The sequence below is a fragment of the Chaetodon auriga genome, chromosome 11, assembly GCF_051107435.1.
Source record: "Chaetodon auriga isolate fChaAug3 chromosome 11, fChaAug3.hap1, whole genome shotgun sequence".
NCBI classification, from domain to species: Eukaryota; Metazoa; Chordata; class Actinopteri; order Chaetodontiformes; family Chaetodontidae; genus Chaetodon; species Chaetodon auriga.
Window position 1 is genome coordinate 25,362,501 of NC_135084.1, and position 16,496 is coordinate 25,378,996.

The 16,496-nt window shown below is 47.5% G+C and overlaps 1 protein-coding gene across 1 annotated transcript in view; it reads right to left on the bottom strand.

The window, feature by feature from the left end:
* hectd2 (HECT domain containing 2) overlaps nucleotides 1-16,012 on the bottom strand; it is a 41,330-nt gene extending 25,318 nt beyond the window's left edge. Inside the window, exons 1-11 of the mRNA XM_076743439.1 lie at nucleotides 15,452-16,012; nucleotides 9,645-9,786; nucleotides 5,331-5,469; nucleotides 5,100-5,202; nucleotides 4,757-4,846; nucleotides 4,544-4,608; nucleotides 4,402-4,447; nucleotides 2,496-2,605; nucleotides 1,440-1,588; nucleotides 1,225-1,348; nucleotides 108-204 (exon numbers count right to left, since the gene is read on the bottom strand). Coding sequence (XP_076599554.1) covers nucleotides 108-204; nucleotides 1,225-1,348; nucleotides 1,440-1,588; nucleotides 2,496-2,605; nucleotides 4,402-4,447; nucleotides 4,544-4,608; nucleotides 4,757-4,846; nucleotides 5,100-5,202; nucleotides 5,331-5,469; nucleotides 9,645-9,786; nucleotides 15,452-15,535 — 1,149 coding nt within the window. The 5' untranslated portion in view covers nucleotides 15,536-16,012. The remainder of the gene's footprint in view (nucleotides 1-107; nucleotides 205-1,224; nucleotides 1,349-1,439; nucleotides 1,589-2,495; nucleotides 2,606-4,401; nucleotides 4,448-4,543; nucleotides 4,609-4,756; nucleotides 4,847-5,099; nucleotides 5,203-5,330; nucleotides 5,470-9,644; nucleotides 9,787-15,451) is intronic.
* Nucleotides 16,013-16,496: the final 484 nt, after the last annotated feature.

Consider the following 16,496-nt stretch of genomic DNA (forward strand, 5'->3'; position numbering starts at 1 on the left):
CTACAAGAACGCACAAAAGCAACAAATGCATGTCTGCAGACTTTAACTGTGTGTGTGTGTGTGTGTGTGTGTGTGTGTGTGTGTGTGTGTGTGTGTGTGTGTCTCACCCTGGCCTGACTGATCATCTGTTGCTCAGAGTCTTTCTGGATGATGGCTTTCTTCACCACTGTCGAAAGGATGAAGGGAAACTGACAGAAGGAAAACCTGAGGAGGACAGAGGACGCGTCAAAGGTTCAGCCACCCTGAAAAGGTATTTTTTCATCTGTTTTTTTAAAGTCTCCAGAGAAACACACTTCATTCCTGACTCTCAAGACTTTTTGAAATTACAGGCTTTATCCAAATGAGCAGGATGTGAAATCTACACCCTCCAAGCACGAAAGGAGCAGCGTTCCCATCCACTGCAGCCAGACGTTCAGAGGCGAGCGGTTCAACGGCAAACTCTGGATCTATTTCCTTTATCAGACGTTAACGAGCCGTGACGCAGCGTGAAACACACTTCACGGCTTCTGAGAGTCTTTCCATGATTGAGGATAAACTGCGGCTGTGGGAACGTTACTTCGTCTCTGCTCTGGAGGAGACGCTCAGTCCCACTTCCAGGAATCTCCTGGAGGAGCTACCATCACCCTCGGTCACGGGCTGTGCTTAGTCAAGCTAATATGTTGTCACATCTGTTAGCATTTCTGCTCCTTATTAGCGGGCCAGACCAAAGACGCTTCGCCTGGGAAAACTCTCACTGTCTATTCCACTGCGCCATCAGCTACTGTCCATTTATCATCCATGCATTATCAATTTATTGTATCTATAAGTCTAGAATCTATTGATCCCCCACAGACAGTCGTATGACATCGTCTACGGTCCCACCTCGATCCCACTCCTCTGTTCTGCAGCATGTTCTCCAAAATACTCCAGCAGCAGCTTTTGTGTTGTGCTGTTCCATAAAAAGTGTTAAAGTTTTGCTGCAGCGTTGCAGTCTGGATAGTTCATCTGTAGAACATAATCTAAAGTGTGTTCACATGTGGGAACACAAAACAAGCCAACACAAACACCGCTGAGAGCTGCTGATGTCAGCGAACCGACGAAATCTGGTCAAGCAAGAAATCTATTAAACAGCACTGAAAGCGGGCCGGGCAACATTTTTCCACCAAAAACATCAAATTGCCAATGTGACGAAGTTTGGTTGCAGTTTATCGGGCAGTCGTTTCAGTAAAAGAACAGATTTCCGACCTGTTTGAGTTGCCGTAGTTCTGCCAGGTCCTGTACTCCTCCATGAAGTCTATGTGCTCCAGAGTGATGTTGTAGAAGTCGGTGAACGGCATGATGGGAGGAGAGGACACACTGTTGGCTGCATCTGAGGAAAAGCAAGTCATTAAGGTGGTGTGAATGCGTGTGTGTGTGTGTGTGTGTGTGTGTGTGTGTGTGTGTGTGTGTGAGACACGCACTGAACAGGCCGAGCACTTTGGTTGCGGAGGGAATCCACCAGGAGCATTTGGCCAAAGGAGGAAGTTCGTCTGGTTCTGCAGGAAACAGGCGGGTGGAGATGAACTGCAGGAGGCGCTCTACCAGCTGCCTGAAACGCCTCACCGACAGCCTGACACACACACACACACACACACACACACGCACACACAGACACACATACTTAAAGTTAATACTGGTTAACATCAGCAGCTTGGCAGAGTCGGCACAGACTCTGAAACACACACATGCACAGAAATAGAGACACTTCAAGAGGGAAAAAATAGCAGCGCTGGATGCAGAAACTGGGTTTCTGGATCCGAGAAGAACCAAACAGAACTTGTAATTTGAAGCAGCTCGCTTGTAAATCATCACCACAAACAGGATGCATTCTTCAGCGCTCCTCGTTCAGGCTGACATTTGCTTTACATTTGGAAAGCTGCAAGATCTGAATCTGGACAGTCATGAAAAAGGTGCAGCCAGTCTGAAAGACGGCGAAGGTGACGCCTGCCCCTCAGATCAGAGGGAACACGGATGATGAAGAACGATGCTGGGAGCTAAAAAGAACGCAACTGCTGCTGTTTGTACAAAATTACAAGAGAGATTCATCAAAGCTGGATGCGTCTGTGATATCTGCAGAGGACTGAGAGCCAGAGCAAAGCAGATGGAAACGCTTCAAATTTATGCTCCCATCATACAATCAATCACTCGCTAACCCTGCTGCAAAGACGAGATGACACGAGCCAGTCCGCCTCCACGTCCAGGAGTTATTTACAGAGCCCCGAATCCCAAATATCCCTCAGAGGGCTTTACAGTCTGCTCGACGTGTAACCGCTGCGATGCTTAAAGAGGGAGCGATGATCGCTTCTGTCTTAACCTTTGATTCTGCTGCTGAAGGGCCAGACTCCATTTAAGTTCTGTTACATTTTAAACACAGGAAGAGGTCGCGAAAGCAACCTGCCTGCAAACCGACATCCAAGGTTAACACACACACACACACACACACACACACACACACACACACACACACACACACTTACTTTTTGAGCCAGTGAACCAGGAAGTGGTGGTCGGCCTCAGACAGAGCTGCGATCTGCCTCAGCAGGTGAGCGTAGATCACATAAGTGCTGGTGCTCGAATACTGGGGGTTCTATGGGCGCGCACGCGCTCACACACACACACACACACACACACACACACACACACACACACACACACACACACAGCAGAATATGTCACATTGTGAAAAGCTTTGGAGTTTTTGTAAATTAGCTTCTCTCTTTCAGGCATCTGAGTCCAATTCTGGTAGTTTGATCATTGGTCCACAGAGTTACTTCTGTCGTCTGATTGGTCAAGAAAACATGAACGATGTCACTGTTCTGAAATCTCAGTGCAAAGTTATAACTCAAAGATCAAATAAAGTTCAGATAAATCAGAACGATTCTTTAAAACTTCATCATTTCCACTGTGAACATGCTGAGTCTGCACTGAGTGTAACTGAGAAGTCATCGGCTTGTTAATGACGTTGTCAACACCTGGTTCAGAACTACAGGGACCAGGATCTGTGTCAGATTTCACGGCGGTTCAGGACTCGAGCTGGATTTTAACGGCTGTTGTGCTTTTTCTCAGCGCTCAGGGTGAGAACGCGAGGATCCGCTGGCTCGGCTGGCGTTCGGACGCAGCAAAATAATAACAAAAGACACGAGATAATCCCAGAGAGCTGGTTCAGTCAGAGACGAGGAGAGGAGAGCAGAGTGTGGAGCCACAGCCCATAAAGGAGGCAGCGTCGTCATCAGACAGGAAACCAGCAGTCCTCAACTCCAACATGACCTCACCCAGTCCCCATCTGTGTGTGTGTGTGTGTGTGTGTGTGTGTGTGTGTGTGTGCGGTTTTGTTCTCATGAGAGTTGGAAGACGAGGCGAGTCCTCAAGGTCCAGAGGGACAAAATCAGATATTTGGCTTGTGTGTGTGTGTGTGTGTGTGTGTGTGTGTGTGTGTGTGTGTGTGTGTGTGTGTCTGTGTGGTGTGTCTGTGTGGTGTGTTGATGGAGCGTGGAACCACAGTGGAACTACTGTGGATTCCTGTCTTTATCTGATTCTAATTCCCAAAACCATATATGGAAATCAGACTGGAGAGAGAGAGAAGGAGGGGGGGGGAGAGAGTGAGAGAGAGAGAGAGAGAGAGAGAGACAGAGAGACAGAGAGACAGAGAGAGAGAGAGACAGACAGACAGACAGAGAAAGGAACCCAGAAACAGAAAAAGACAGAAATGGAGGAAATAGGAAAGAGACAGAGACGTAGGAGGGAAGGACAGGACAGATTCCTGGTGGGCTTGTGGTTAAGACACATGACATATAGAAATAAGACATTTGTAACTACACTAAAAAAAGAGTGGTGGGTTTTAGGACATGGATGAAACCAGGTGAGGAGATGCAGGACGCCGTGCTGCTCTGCCTGAAGGTGTGCTCTAACCCTCACAAGGTAATCGCTGTTTTATTATGTTAAAATCATGAAGAAATACAGATTAAATAAACGCTGATTGAGAAGACAGACGACTCTGAACCAGCTCGATGTTAGGTCGCTCCGTTCTCAGGTGTGAACTGATCACCTGACAAACAAGCAGTTCAAACACCTTAAAAACACCTGAACTGGTCCAACCTTGACAGCAGTGACGCTTCACACAGCATGAACAGCCGCTCTCTTTCTAACTTCATTTCTATCGTTTTTCTGCTCATTCTGTCTTCGTCTGAGTGAAGCATGTGACCGTAAAGCACTACAGAACATCTTTCAATGATAAGGATGGAAGTCGAGCCTCTCAGCGATCATTAACGGCGAGTGTTCACACTCTGAGCCCGATGAGACGCTCCACGGCGTCCGGCCTGGTCTCAGCAGAGGAAGCATCACTCTGCATCGCGTTCGCTGAGCCTGAAGGATTTTCAGTCTCACCTGAACAAGAATGAAATAAGCTCGCAGGTCGTCTTTTGTCCGCGGCCTGAAAACAGAACAAAGGAGAATCAGAGAACGACCGAGGTGGACTCACATCCGTGCTACACAAACGACCACATGACGCGACATCAGGCGTCCTCACCCCTTCCACTCCCTCAGCAGGCTGTTGATGATCCCTTTCAGCACCGACTTCTGGATGTCCTGAGGCTAAACACACATCGCATCAAAACAGAAACAAGGAGAAGGTTGAGTCGACGTCCCAGAACGCCGCGGCGTTCACCGGGACGGTTAAAATGGTTTCAGCACGTTTCCTCGTTCACGTGCTCGAACGTGTGCTCGTGTTTGTCTCGCTTACAGTGCTGAGCAGCGCGTCGTAAACGGCGTTGACGAACTTGGCGTTGACTCCCGAGTCGTCCACGGTGTTAAACGATCCGTTCGCCTCTCGCTGGGAAAGGAGGGAGGAGCGAGGAAGAACATGTGGAAAGACGGAGAGGGAGCGAGCATGAGAAGAGAGGAAAACAGCCCAAAAAATGCTTTTCCATCGTAAAACGGTTACGGCGTCTGGGGAAAGTTTAACAACATCGAAGAGAGCTTTCTCACAACAGACACTCAGCTGAGGGCCAGACTGTGTGTGTGTGTGTGTGTGTGTGTGCGTGTGTGCGTGTGTGTGTGTGTGTGTGTGTGTGTGTGTGTTCTACCTTGAAGGCTGCGTTGATTTCTATGAAGGAGTCGAAGGTGGTCAGGTAAAACTCTCGGATCTCCCTCCAGTCACCTGATTGGACGGCGTGCTCCATGTCCTCCCTGGCAACACACACACACACACACACACACACACACACACACACACACACACACACACGTTTAAACAGACAAACGAGGCCTGGCTCACGGTGCTCGTGTTTGGGTTGGCTCAGGGACCGGAAACTCACTGAAAGTCCTTGGTGGTCTTGGTGCGCAGGGGGATGACGGGGTCGCAGGGGAACGGAGCCTTGACCTCCGGGGGCAGGGTGTCGATGGAGAGCCGCTGCTTTTGACGGACGTCGCTGCAGATGGGAGGCAGCTCTCTCCCTGAGTGAGAGACACAGAGGACGTAACGTTCAGTCAGCGCTTAAAGCTCTGATTGTTCGAACATTTTTTAAAACTACTTCAGAGTCGCAGCTCTACATCTGTCATGTTGCTAGAGACGACGTGCTCACTGGATTCATCCATCAGTTAATAAATGCATCAAACAATCAAAGCAGGCAGCGCTTTGATGGACACACCGAAGTCCTGATGACTGCTGACAGTTCAAAGAGCCTGAAATCAAAGATGGAGGAAAAAAGGTTTGACAGCAAACAAAGAGAGACAAGAGCCGTCGTTACTGTTACTGTCTGAAAACATGTGAGGGTTCAGAGGATAGAGACCAAAAGAGGAAGAGGACACACACACACACACACACACACACACACACACACACAACAGCTATTAACCTCAATCAGTGTGTAATCACAGAGGCCAGACTGCGCTGTGTGAACACAAAACACACACACACTCACAGAGAAACACACACTCTCTCACATGACCGTCCGTCCATTCTGCTTATAATTAGCCTCCTATTGAATCCGTCTCCACGGTGACAATAGTCACCAGCAGGCCTGTCCAGGTGCATTGTGGGTGCTCATTCTGTAGGCGTGGACAGATTGTATGAGCAGAAGATGAAAGAGACAACAGAACAGAGGCGGACAGACGGACAAACGCCGGCGCGATCAGGAACCTAAACAATTCCTCTTCTGCTAACAGCAGAGGAGCTGAACACGCCGAGTTTGAGCTGCAGGTGGCGCCGGAGAAAAGGTCATGAGGTCATCACAGTGAAGGAGGGTCTCCTTCAGGGAACAGAAATGTGGTCATCTAAAGCTCTTTCCAATCAATCAAGCGTTCACTGACAGCAGTTTTCTGAAGTGTCTCTGAGTCCATTTCCTACTGAACACCATCATCAGTGACGTAGTCCACTATTGATATGGATCCAGCGTCTGAAGATCCTCCACCAATAACGTCCTCTCCTGGAGAAACAGTGAGATTCATCCTCTGGTGACCAGTCACATCCACATCACGTCATGAGAACGTAGCCGTTAGCTTTCCTCACGACGGAAACAGATTTCTGATGGTGGAGCTGCAGGAGGGTTCATCAGAAATCACTGAGAGTGAGTCATCCTCTGGGGGCCGTGAACATCAGCGCGTTTCGTGGCAGCCTGGCCATGAAACGCATTAATTAGCTGTTAATGTCGTCGATGGGAGCAGATGGAAAAGTGACATCTGCTCACAGCTCCCACAGGAGGAGAAGAAAACACTCATCCCTCCATCTTTTCACCCTCCACCCTCCTCCTTCACAGCTTCCTGTTTACTCCTCCTTTGTCAGCTTGCGCGTCACCCAATTCAGTCCTGACAGCAATAAGCCTCGGTCGTCATGACACCCTTTAATCAGAGGAGTCACCTTCGAGACCTCCGAGGACGTCCTCCTCCCGCTCCTCTTTCTTCTTTCATCAAAGTTCACTCCGGCGGAGCCTTTGATTTCAGCTGGATGATGGGTAAGTGGACTCCTTGTTATCTTCCTCCAGCGTTGTCATCAAGTGTCATCCATTAATTCATGTCACTGCTCCTGCTGAGAGGGAGCCACAGAGACAAGAGGAGACGCTGACCGTGGACGCTTGTCCAGCGGGACAGGAAAGCAAACGGTTCTAATAAACACACACACATCGAACACACACAGGCAGTCGGCTGATGTCACGCTCATGTCACCCTTTGTTCAAAGTGTCATTAATTAATGGATCTAAATAACATGATGAGACTTCTCTCGGCTGCTATTAGTTTGTATCTGACCACATGAATGATTTAATTTGGTGTATTAGACTTTATTATCCATTAGCACATTCACTGTGTTTCTAAATTAACTGACTGCTGTCGTAGTTTAACCTCGAGAGCTCATTAATCCCACAATTCACTCTATAAACTACAAATGTATAATCATTACGCTCCACGTCCATCTGACTGTCGTGAACGCCTAAAAACTCAAGGATCAGCTGATCGAGCTCACTGCGACCTCACAAAACACACTTTTGTCCACAATGCGAGAGTTCAGACAAACTTTGGGTAAAACGATGAAGTGATGACATTTTGGTTTTGGTGTCTCCACCCTCAAACTGCTGACTGTTCAGATCCTCTGTGCTGTCGGGTTCAACGCGTGTGAAGCGTCCACGTTTTACAACATGTTGCTTCTCTGCAGCAGCGTCCATATTTGAAGCCTCGTAGTCCAGCAGAAGCTGATTGGTTGAGCTGATGTCGATCCTCAGGTGATTGTCGTCGCTCCATGTGAAGAAGCTCTCCATCAGCCCTCTGAACTCCTCTGGACAATCAGACTCTGAGTGAAGACAGCAGGTGTCTCCCTGGACGTTATTCAGTACAGTGAGTCTTCACTGCAGATAAGATGTGAGTCTGGACTGACACGGGCGGCGAAGGTGGTTAATCTAGTTTTCTTTCAGCATTGAGGAAACGAGGGATGTTTAAAGGAGAACCAATGGGATGGCAGCAGATGACCTTCAAACGTGACGGAAACAACAGTAAACACATACTTACACAACAGATTCTGCAGTTTTCTTCACTGCATCCTGCTGCAGCGCCCCGTTTCCCTTCTGAGATCAATAAAGTTTTTAATCTCCTCCCACAGCGAGCCACTCTTTCACTCCAGTGTTTCTAGGAAAGGTGTTATTGTTTTCCGACCCCGAAACGAAACTCAGCTCAGCTCCGGCACACAAAGCCGTGTTTGACAATATCAAAAGGAAACACAAACCTCCTGTAATACTTTACAGATGAAAAAGCAAATTGTGGTGATTATCCAGCAGGCCGGACGACGTAACGGGCCCGAGGAATGCTGCGCTATCTTCTGTGTGTGTGTGCGTGTGTGTGTGCGTGTGTGTGTGTGTGTGTGTGTGTGTGTGAGAGTGTTTTCACTTTCATATGGTTTTCATTTGGGTGGAGGTTTGCATAATTATTCTGGCATCAGTAGCCGTGGTGACAAAGCGGGCTGGTGAGCTCTGTGCTGGGTCTGCGTTCTCACGGCAGTCAGAAATAACCTCGCCTTTAACGGGAAGCAACATTCCCTTTAATGTCAAATCACCGCCGTCAAGAGCCTCATGACATGTTTTTTATCTCTGTCGCAGTTTCAGATTTCATTCCCATGTTTATTTTCTGAGAGCTCAGTAAAACTTTCGTTTTTTCTGAGACGCGCCGAGCAGGTAGAACGTCCATTCAGAGTCTGACGCGTCTGATCGCTGATCAGCTCTTAAATCTTCTGAAGCATGAAGGTGAAACGGGACAAAAAGAAGCTTCAGCTGTGAATCAGCTCAGACTTTAATGGCCCACAAAAGGCCTGTGAATGTCTAATTAGAAGAGCAATCCTGTGCTTTTCTGCCGTCTGTGAGATTTTAAAATACCCGGCCATCAAGTGGAAAACATGAACAGCTTTTCTCCTTCTTCCCTCGTTTCTGAAAAGCTTCCAGTCTGGAGCTCTGAGTCGCTGCTCGCCGCTCAACGTAAACACAGTCTGAGTACGTACATCGAGCACACTGTAAACAGAGGAAGTAACACATCATTACATCCCAGACACAGACAGAGACCTCAGTGTCCCAGAGAACAAAGGCAGCGAACGCAACATGCTGACATCCAGGCTGCAGTTTGTGACACTGAGCCGCTCTGCTGCCAACATCCGAGCTTCTACGGAGGCAAATAAGACCGCAGGAGCGTCTGAGACTCGTGAAGCTCGCACACAGCGTGAGATGCTGCGAGGGCCTCTCTTTAACACAGATTTAGAAAAAGAGTTCACCTGAGCAGCCGTCAGAAAACAACAACTACAAATGAAAAAGTCCGGAGGCTTTTTTCCTTTTTCCGTTCTCCTGCCAGGTTGTAGTTTTAGCCTCAATCTGGTTTGAGGGAAAATAAAACAACAAACTTCTGTTTTTCATAAGCACTGAACTGAAAAAGTTCCAGATATGAGGATAAAATCTGGATCTCTGCTGTAACGTTCAGCAGACTCCAACCTTCATTTTTCAGCCCCCTGATTTTTTCACATTAGTCTTCTTGAAAAAACAGAAATGATCAGATTTTTAAAAATCTAAACTAACGTGTGCTCACAACACACGAGGCCTGACTGCTCTGTCTGACGGCGTGATGAAGTCACTCGCCTGATCCCAGAACAGTGGACGTGGACTCACCGTGTCTGAACCACTGGGTGCTGGTCAGGGTTCCCGTCATGGCGCCGGTGAAGCCCCTCCCCCCGGCGTCCCTCCGCTGGCTCAGCGTGGAGATGAAGGTGCCGAAGGACGGAAACGGCTGCTTCGCTCCTCGCCCCAAACCCTGGCGCAGGAAGATGACATCATCACCAGGAGGAACAGAGAGGTCAGAAACACAGAAACAACGTGGCGACTCATCAGGTGATTCCTCTGTAGAGGAAGTGACCTCAGAGCGTGCATACATACACTCACACCGTGCGAGCATGCAGAGCGTTAACCATCAGGATCAATGCAGGCGATCGAAGCGCCAACCCTCTGATCAGAACACGCACACATGTCTATCATGTGGTAAAGCGTAGCTGGAAGTGCTTAATAAATAAAGTTTAATCTTAACTTTATTTTCACAAACGACAGTAAAAAGTACATTTGTGACAAACTGTGATAAAGAAAATAACACACATGATGAAACACGTATAAAAACACAGCGTTTAAACCGAAAGCTCGTGGATGCGCCTGCGACGTGTGCCAATAATGACACTGACATTTCAAACGTATGATCATAACGTAAAGAAAAGCCATCTGAAAAAGCAGCCGAGGCTCAAACACAACTTCAGAAACTGCAGCTCAGAAACGCCACATTCGCCGTCTATTAGTGACAAAAAAGAGACGAGAAACGGCCGAAAATATCAGCCGTTTGAACAACAGTGCTCATCTGTAAATGAAAACAAACAGGAAGTGGCCGCCAGCGCTCGACAGAGCGGGAGAACGAGTTTAATGATAAATTGACTGTCTGCACTCTCAGATGTTTCTCACCAGGACAGAACTTCTTAAATCAATCCAGACTCTCAGCTGCATGAACAGACAACAGAACCCGAACTGAACGGATCGAACATGACATTTCCTCAAAGGTCGCTGTGATTCATCTGCTTCTGCACCTTCTGCTCCTCAGACAGGTCTGAGGTCTCCGCCAGCTGCAGAGGAAGACATGAGGAGGGGAGGAAGGAGGGATTTAGAGGAGGAGGAAGAAAGGGAAATTACAAAACAAAGAGGAGGAGAGGGGAATGGAAGACGGTGAGGAGGAAGAGGAGGAGGAGGAGGGATGAGAGGTGGAGAGATCAACAGATGCACCGCAGCCGCTCCTGACAGCAGCAAACACACACACACACACACACACACACACACACACACACACACACACACACACACTGCAGTCGTGATGTGTTCAGGGGCTGCAGAACAGAAGGAGCAGGAAGACGGATAATCTGCCGTTCAAAATGAATCCGTTTCCAGAGAAAAGAGACCCCGAGGAAAAATCTGAACAAAATCAGCCCTGGCACCCACACACACACACACACACACACACACACACACACACACACACACACACACACACACACGTTTTCTCTTTCCATGTCATATCATTTTCTTGTGCACAGCAACACGGAGAGAAAAACAAAGGACCGTTTGTATCTGAAGCAACAACCTCAGACAGTCAGCGAGCTGGTGTGTTTTCAGCCTCACGGTACGACATGTTTAATATCACAACACACACACACACACACACACACACACACACACACACACACACACGTGTTCACTCTCATCTTGTCTCTGCAGACAGACGCTCGACTTCCCCGCGTGAGCGTTAATGAGATGCAACAGGTTGTTCATTCAGATCGGATCAATCAAACACAGACGCAGAGCGAGAACATGAAACACATCACTGAAAAGAAGCAAATCTGTGACATCAGCACAGAATACACATTAAGTTCATCTGGATGCCACAACTGATCCCACAGCAGCTGCGTGGATGTAAAGACTGTGGTCCAGACTGAAGGCTCTCAACATCGGATGAATCTCACTGACCTTCCTCTGACTCTTCCTCGAGCGCCTCCATGACTTTCACATTTGTGGCATTAAGTGAAATCTCTGCTATCGGGTGAATTACCATGAACGTCTGCTCAGATATCAGTTTCCCCTCCTTTTCATCGAGCACCATCAGAAATCAACTCTAGTCCTTTGTTTTATGATAAACAACGTTTGTGTGAGCCTTCGCTGTGCTTTGTGTTCAGCTAACACACTAAACTCAGGCGTAGGACATGAAAATCAGTATTTTAGTGCTTCACAGCAGCATGTTCAGACTGTGACTGTGAGCATGTAGCATGTAGCTCAAGCAGCGCTCGCAGGGCTGCAGTCTGTCTGTCTGACGTTGGGAGGCTTCGTCCTTGCACCTATCAGCGATGTGTGTATAATTATACTTCTTTCTCAGTGAAGCCACAGAGCAGCCACATCACTCTCCTCTCTCTCCTCTTTCATTATCAACGTCACAGCTCCGCCCACAGTGGCTGATTGACAGGTGACCTCTGGGAAAGGTGGAGCAGTGACACCACAGCGACGATCACTGAGCAACAAACCCAGAGACGACATCCACATCGGCTGCAGTTCAGTTTTCATCAAGGGGAAAAAAGGCCGTCAACAAGTCGTTTTCTTTGATGAAATGGACACTGACTACGTCCTGGATCACATCTGACATTAATCAGCAGCGTTAGCAGCAGTTTCTATCTCAGGGAGTCTCGTGATGTCAGTTCTGTCCAACTCTGCTCAGTCATTCAGTCTGAGAGGAAATGTTGTCATCCAGAGAGAAACCACACCAAGAGGAGCTCCACATCTGACCCTAACACACACACACACACACACACACACACACACACACACACACACACACACTCCTCTCAGCTGTTAATCTCCAATCAGATCCTGTAGATTATTGTGAGACTGTGTGTGTCTGTCTGTCCTTTTCTAAACCAAACAAACTCATTTATAAACATTTTACATTTTAGCTAAAGTTACTCGAGGACCAGGTATTTACTCAGACCAGGTTTCTTTTAAACGTGGAGCGAACGTGTGTGAAATCCGTGGCCGTTATCCGTCACCGTGCTGCTGCACTGCTGACGGCTCGCTGCACGCACAATCAGTTCAGTTCTGGCACCAGAAGGACACATATGAGCCAACTCCGGCTGCCAAATTTGACTAGGTTTGGGCTGATTTAGGCTACAAATCAGCTCTAGTTAGCGGCACCCGGTCCAGCTTTGGGCCAGAGATGACTCATAGAACTGATCTCAGCAGGCTTGAGCTGATTCTGGTGCATCGTTCATCAAGTCTGTGGTGAGTCTGGCAACCAGTCGTGACAGATTCAGGCCACCGTTGGTCCCTTTGGCTCTCTAGGTGTGAAAGTGGTATGAGAGGATAATATCATCCAGGAGAAACTAAAGATTGGCTCCACTTAAACGTACTGCGTGAACCTATCGCACAAAGTCAAAGCTTAGATGACGTTAGACGTGATTTCTGCCAGATCGGTGAATGGACGCTATGTGAGTTAGCATGTTTGAACTTAGCGTATCCAGAGGATTCTGCGTCACAAACGTACAGAGACGAGAGCGAGCTGCGCTGTTTTCTGCAAATAACACCAACAGTCCAGCAGTCAAATTTGCACTGAAGACATTTTCCACTGCAAGACGTTCTTTCAGTTCTGCTGACTGTGCATTTAAATCTGAGCGCGCAGCTCTTTTTAAATTGGGTTGAACTGCCTGGATAAATGAAATCAAGCTATACCATTTACTGTCCATCAGCCAGGGAGGATAAAAGGTCCGAGTCTGCCAAAGATGATCTAATGTGATCTTCAGACAGTCGACTCGAGGTGGACGCGCCACATCCAAACCCACTCAGGTTTTTACAGATTGGACTGATCAGGCTGCAGACGGCATTCGGTGTGTTTAACAGACAAAACAAGACGAGCTCTGAGCAGCCAACGTGCAGGTGACGGCTGCTTTATCCAGGTGAGTGCTGATCACCTGCAGCTTGGTGACAGAGAGCAGGAAACACCAGAATAAACACCTCAGCAGGCTGAGACACAGTGACACTGCAGGTTCACTGCATGTCTCACTGCATGTCTCACTGCAGGTTCACTGCAGGTTCACTGCATGTCTCACTGCAGGTCTCACTGCAGGTTCACTGCAGGTTCACTGCATGTCTCACTGCAGGTTCACTGCATGTCTCACTGCATGTCTCACTGCATGTCTCACTGCCAACTCTCATCTGAGACCGACTGAAATCAGACTGCGTGTTGAAGACTTCAGACAGACGTGTTGGATGACACTCTGCATCAAAACATGACATGAGGGAATATTTGAAGAATCTGTGAGAAGAACCGCTGATGCTGTTCTGCAGGCGCGTGCTGCATTAACACCTGACTGACACCTGGACACAGTGACGTGTATGAGTTTCAGAATTTGTAAATTAGAGGATGTTTAAATTACGGTGACATCAAACAGAAAAGCAGGCAGAACCAGCGAGTGTCTGCCATAAATTCATTCATTCATTCATTTTCTTCTTATTAAAATGAATCTGATGGAACAGGATCATCGCTTCCTCAAACTCTTAGAGGTTTGGAGAAAATCAGATTAACGTGAATCCCTGAAGCCTCCAGAAACAGCAGCTCTGCTTAGGTTTCTGTTCAGGTGAGGACAAACAGAGACCTGGGGCTCTTCAGCTCCAGCTGTCTTCAATACTTCTATTTTTATTGGTCTGCACACAGTGACAGGCCGCTGTAACTAAGACCTTTTTCTATCCAACCTTTGAGCCCGAATTTCCTCCGATCGAAGCTCGAGGGGCCACAAGACTTCTGAGGAGGAATCAGAGAGTCAGTTTGACTGAAGTCCCAGAGAATCGAGCACGCAGCCACTTTATGGCATTTCCAGACACCAGCGGAGTCGGTCTGAGCAATGACAGCCTGTTTATTGGTCAAAACCATCTGATCTGCACATTCCTGCTCCCTGACACAATGGAGATGACATCAACCAACCAGCCTGCAACCCCGCCAGTCGGCTCCGGGGTGACACCGAGAACCGAACCTAAAACACCGACTAACAGGCCAACACACACTAAATGCTGTGCATTTAAAATCCCGCCAGTTACATCATGAGACGCTGCTGGAGAGCTGAAGTCAGGGGTCATTATGTAAGACGCCGACATCACTTTTTCCAACGGGAGAAAACCACAGATCTGAAGCTCGCTGTCACTCAACGAACGCTGACTGTTAGCGGAGCATGTTCAGGACGTTTGTACACACAGTTCAGGGTTTATCTTGTGTTCAAGTCTGTGTGGCTGCAAGACAGAAGTCCCTGTCGAAACAACACGTTTAAAACAGAGTCAGTCGGCACAATCTGACATGGGATCAGCTGAGGAGCTGATATTTGACGCTATGAAATGAAAATGAGATGCTGCTAATTTGTTTTCTATGTTTTATGGAAAATTCTACAGAAATCCAAAACTGTAAAATAAAAAACTCAGGAAACAGAATAATAACAACATTTTCTATTATCACACAATTCTAATTAAGATCCAATAATCATACAGGCCGGTGGACGACAATGTCTTCAGTCTTTTCCTCTTACGATTGACGTTGTCTTTAATTGAATTTTGGTTTTAAAAATGTGTTTTCACCTCCTCTATTTTTTACAGATCCATATAAAGTTGTATCATAGATCATTTCTGATCATACTCGGGATAAATGATGTTCATGTTTATTGACTCAGGAATCATATTTTGAAGCTACTGTATGCCTTCAAGTACAAACAGTAGTTTTTTCTGCAATAATCAGACTTTTCCCCCACTGAGACACTGACTACACCATCAAAGCATTTGGTACCACGAAAAACAGATTTTCTGCACAGCAAAGATAATATTCATGACTGCTGTTGGATAAATAAGGAGAGAGTGAGTTTTCTTACAGCAGGAGGGGAGCTGTTGTAAATTGGTGGAAGCTTCTCTCTTTCCCTCTCCACTCCTGACAGCGCAGAATGTTCTCCATCCATCCTCTCGGCGTGGAACAGCGGAAAAAGTTGTTCAATCCCGACAAAGACTCACTCCTCTCCAGCCTCCGTGTTGGTGCTGCACATGTTTCTGACCAGAGCAGCTCCGAGCCCGAGTCACCGTCTGTCTGCTCCGTGACTTCTCTTAAATCAGGAGATTCACATCCTCGAAGAAACGGAGTGAAATCTACCTTCGTCGGACAGGTGGGCTCTCCGTTAGGCGCGCAGCCCGACGCGTAAACGTCTCCAAATGCCGCCCGTAAAGTCTCGAAGTGCGTCAAGTTGAGTTAGTTTTCAAAGAGTTTCTCTAAGACGTTGAGGGGGAGCCGCTACCCGCTTCTTCTCCTCCGTCTGTCCCTCTCTGCGTCGTCTGTCGGGGAAGCAGCAACGCTGCGGGCCGGCGCCATGTTCGGAGGAGGAGGCGCCTGGAGAGGAGAGCCTGGAGACAGCAGCGCCGCACGCGCGCGCGTACGCACGCACACATAGACATAGATACACACACGCACACACACACGCACAAGGGAGAGAGAGAGAGAGAGAGAGAGAGAGAGAGAGAGAGAGAGAGGGAGAAACGGGAAATAGGTGCTTTGCATTCACAATAAAGTTGGGAGCTTCTATTCAGAAAGAAAGAAAGAAAGAAAACATAAAACACAACTCTCAGCAGCAGGTGAACGTTAAGAAGAAAAACTGAAAATAAATGACATAAGACATCATGAAGTCATTTAAACTGATGACTTTTATGTCAAAATGTGTTAAGTTTATTATCTCCAAATCAGGATTCAAAATCCTAAAATCAAACTTTGAATGTGTCTCAAGTCAAAACATGACTGACATCGAACAAATTATGGCTTAATTCCGACTTAATAAGCCAAAATGGTGACACACAAAAAAAAGAAAAGCTTTTATCTGAAATGAGAAAGAAAATTCTCCTTTTTCTTTTTATCTATCATCTCAATATTTTTCT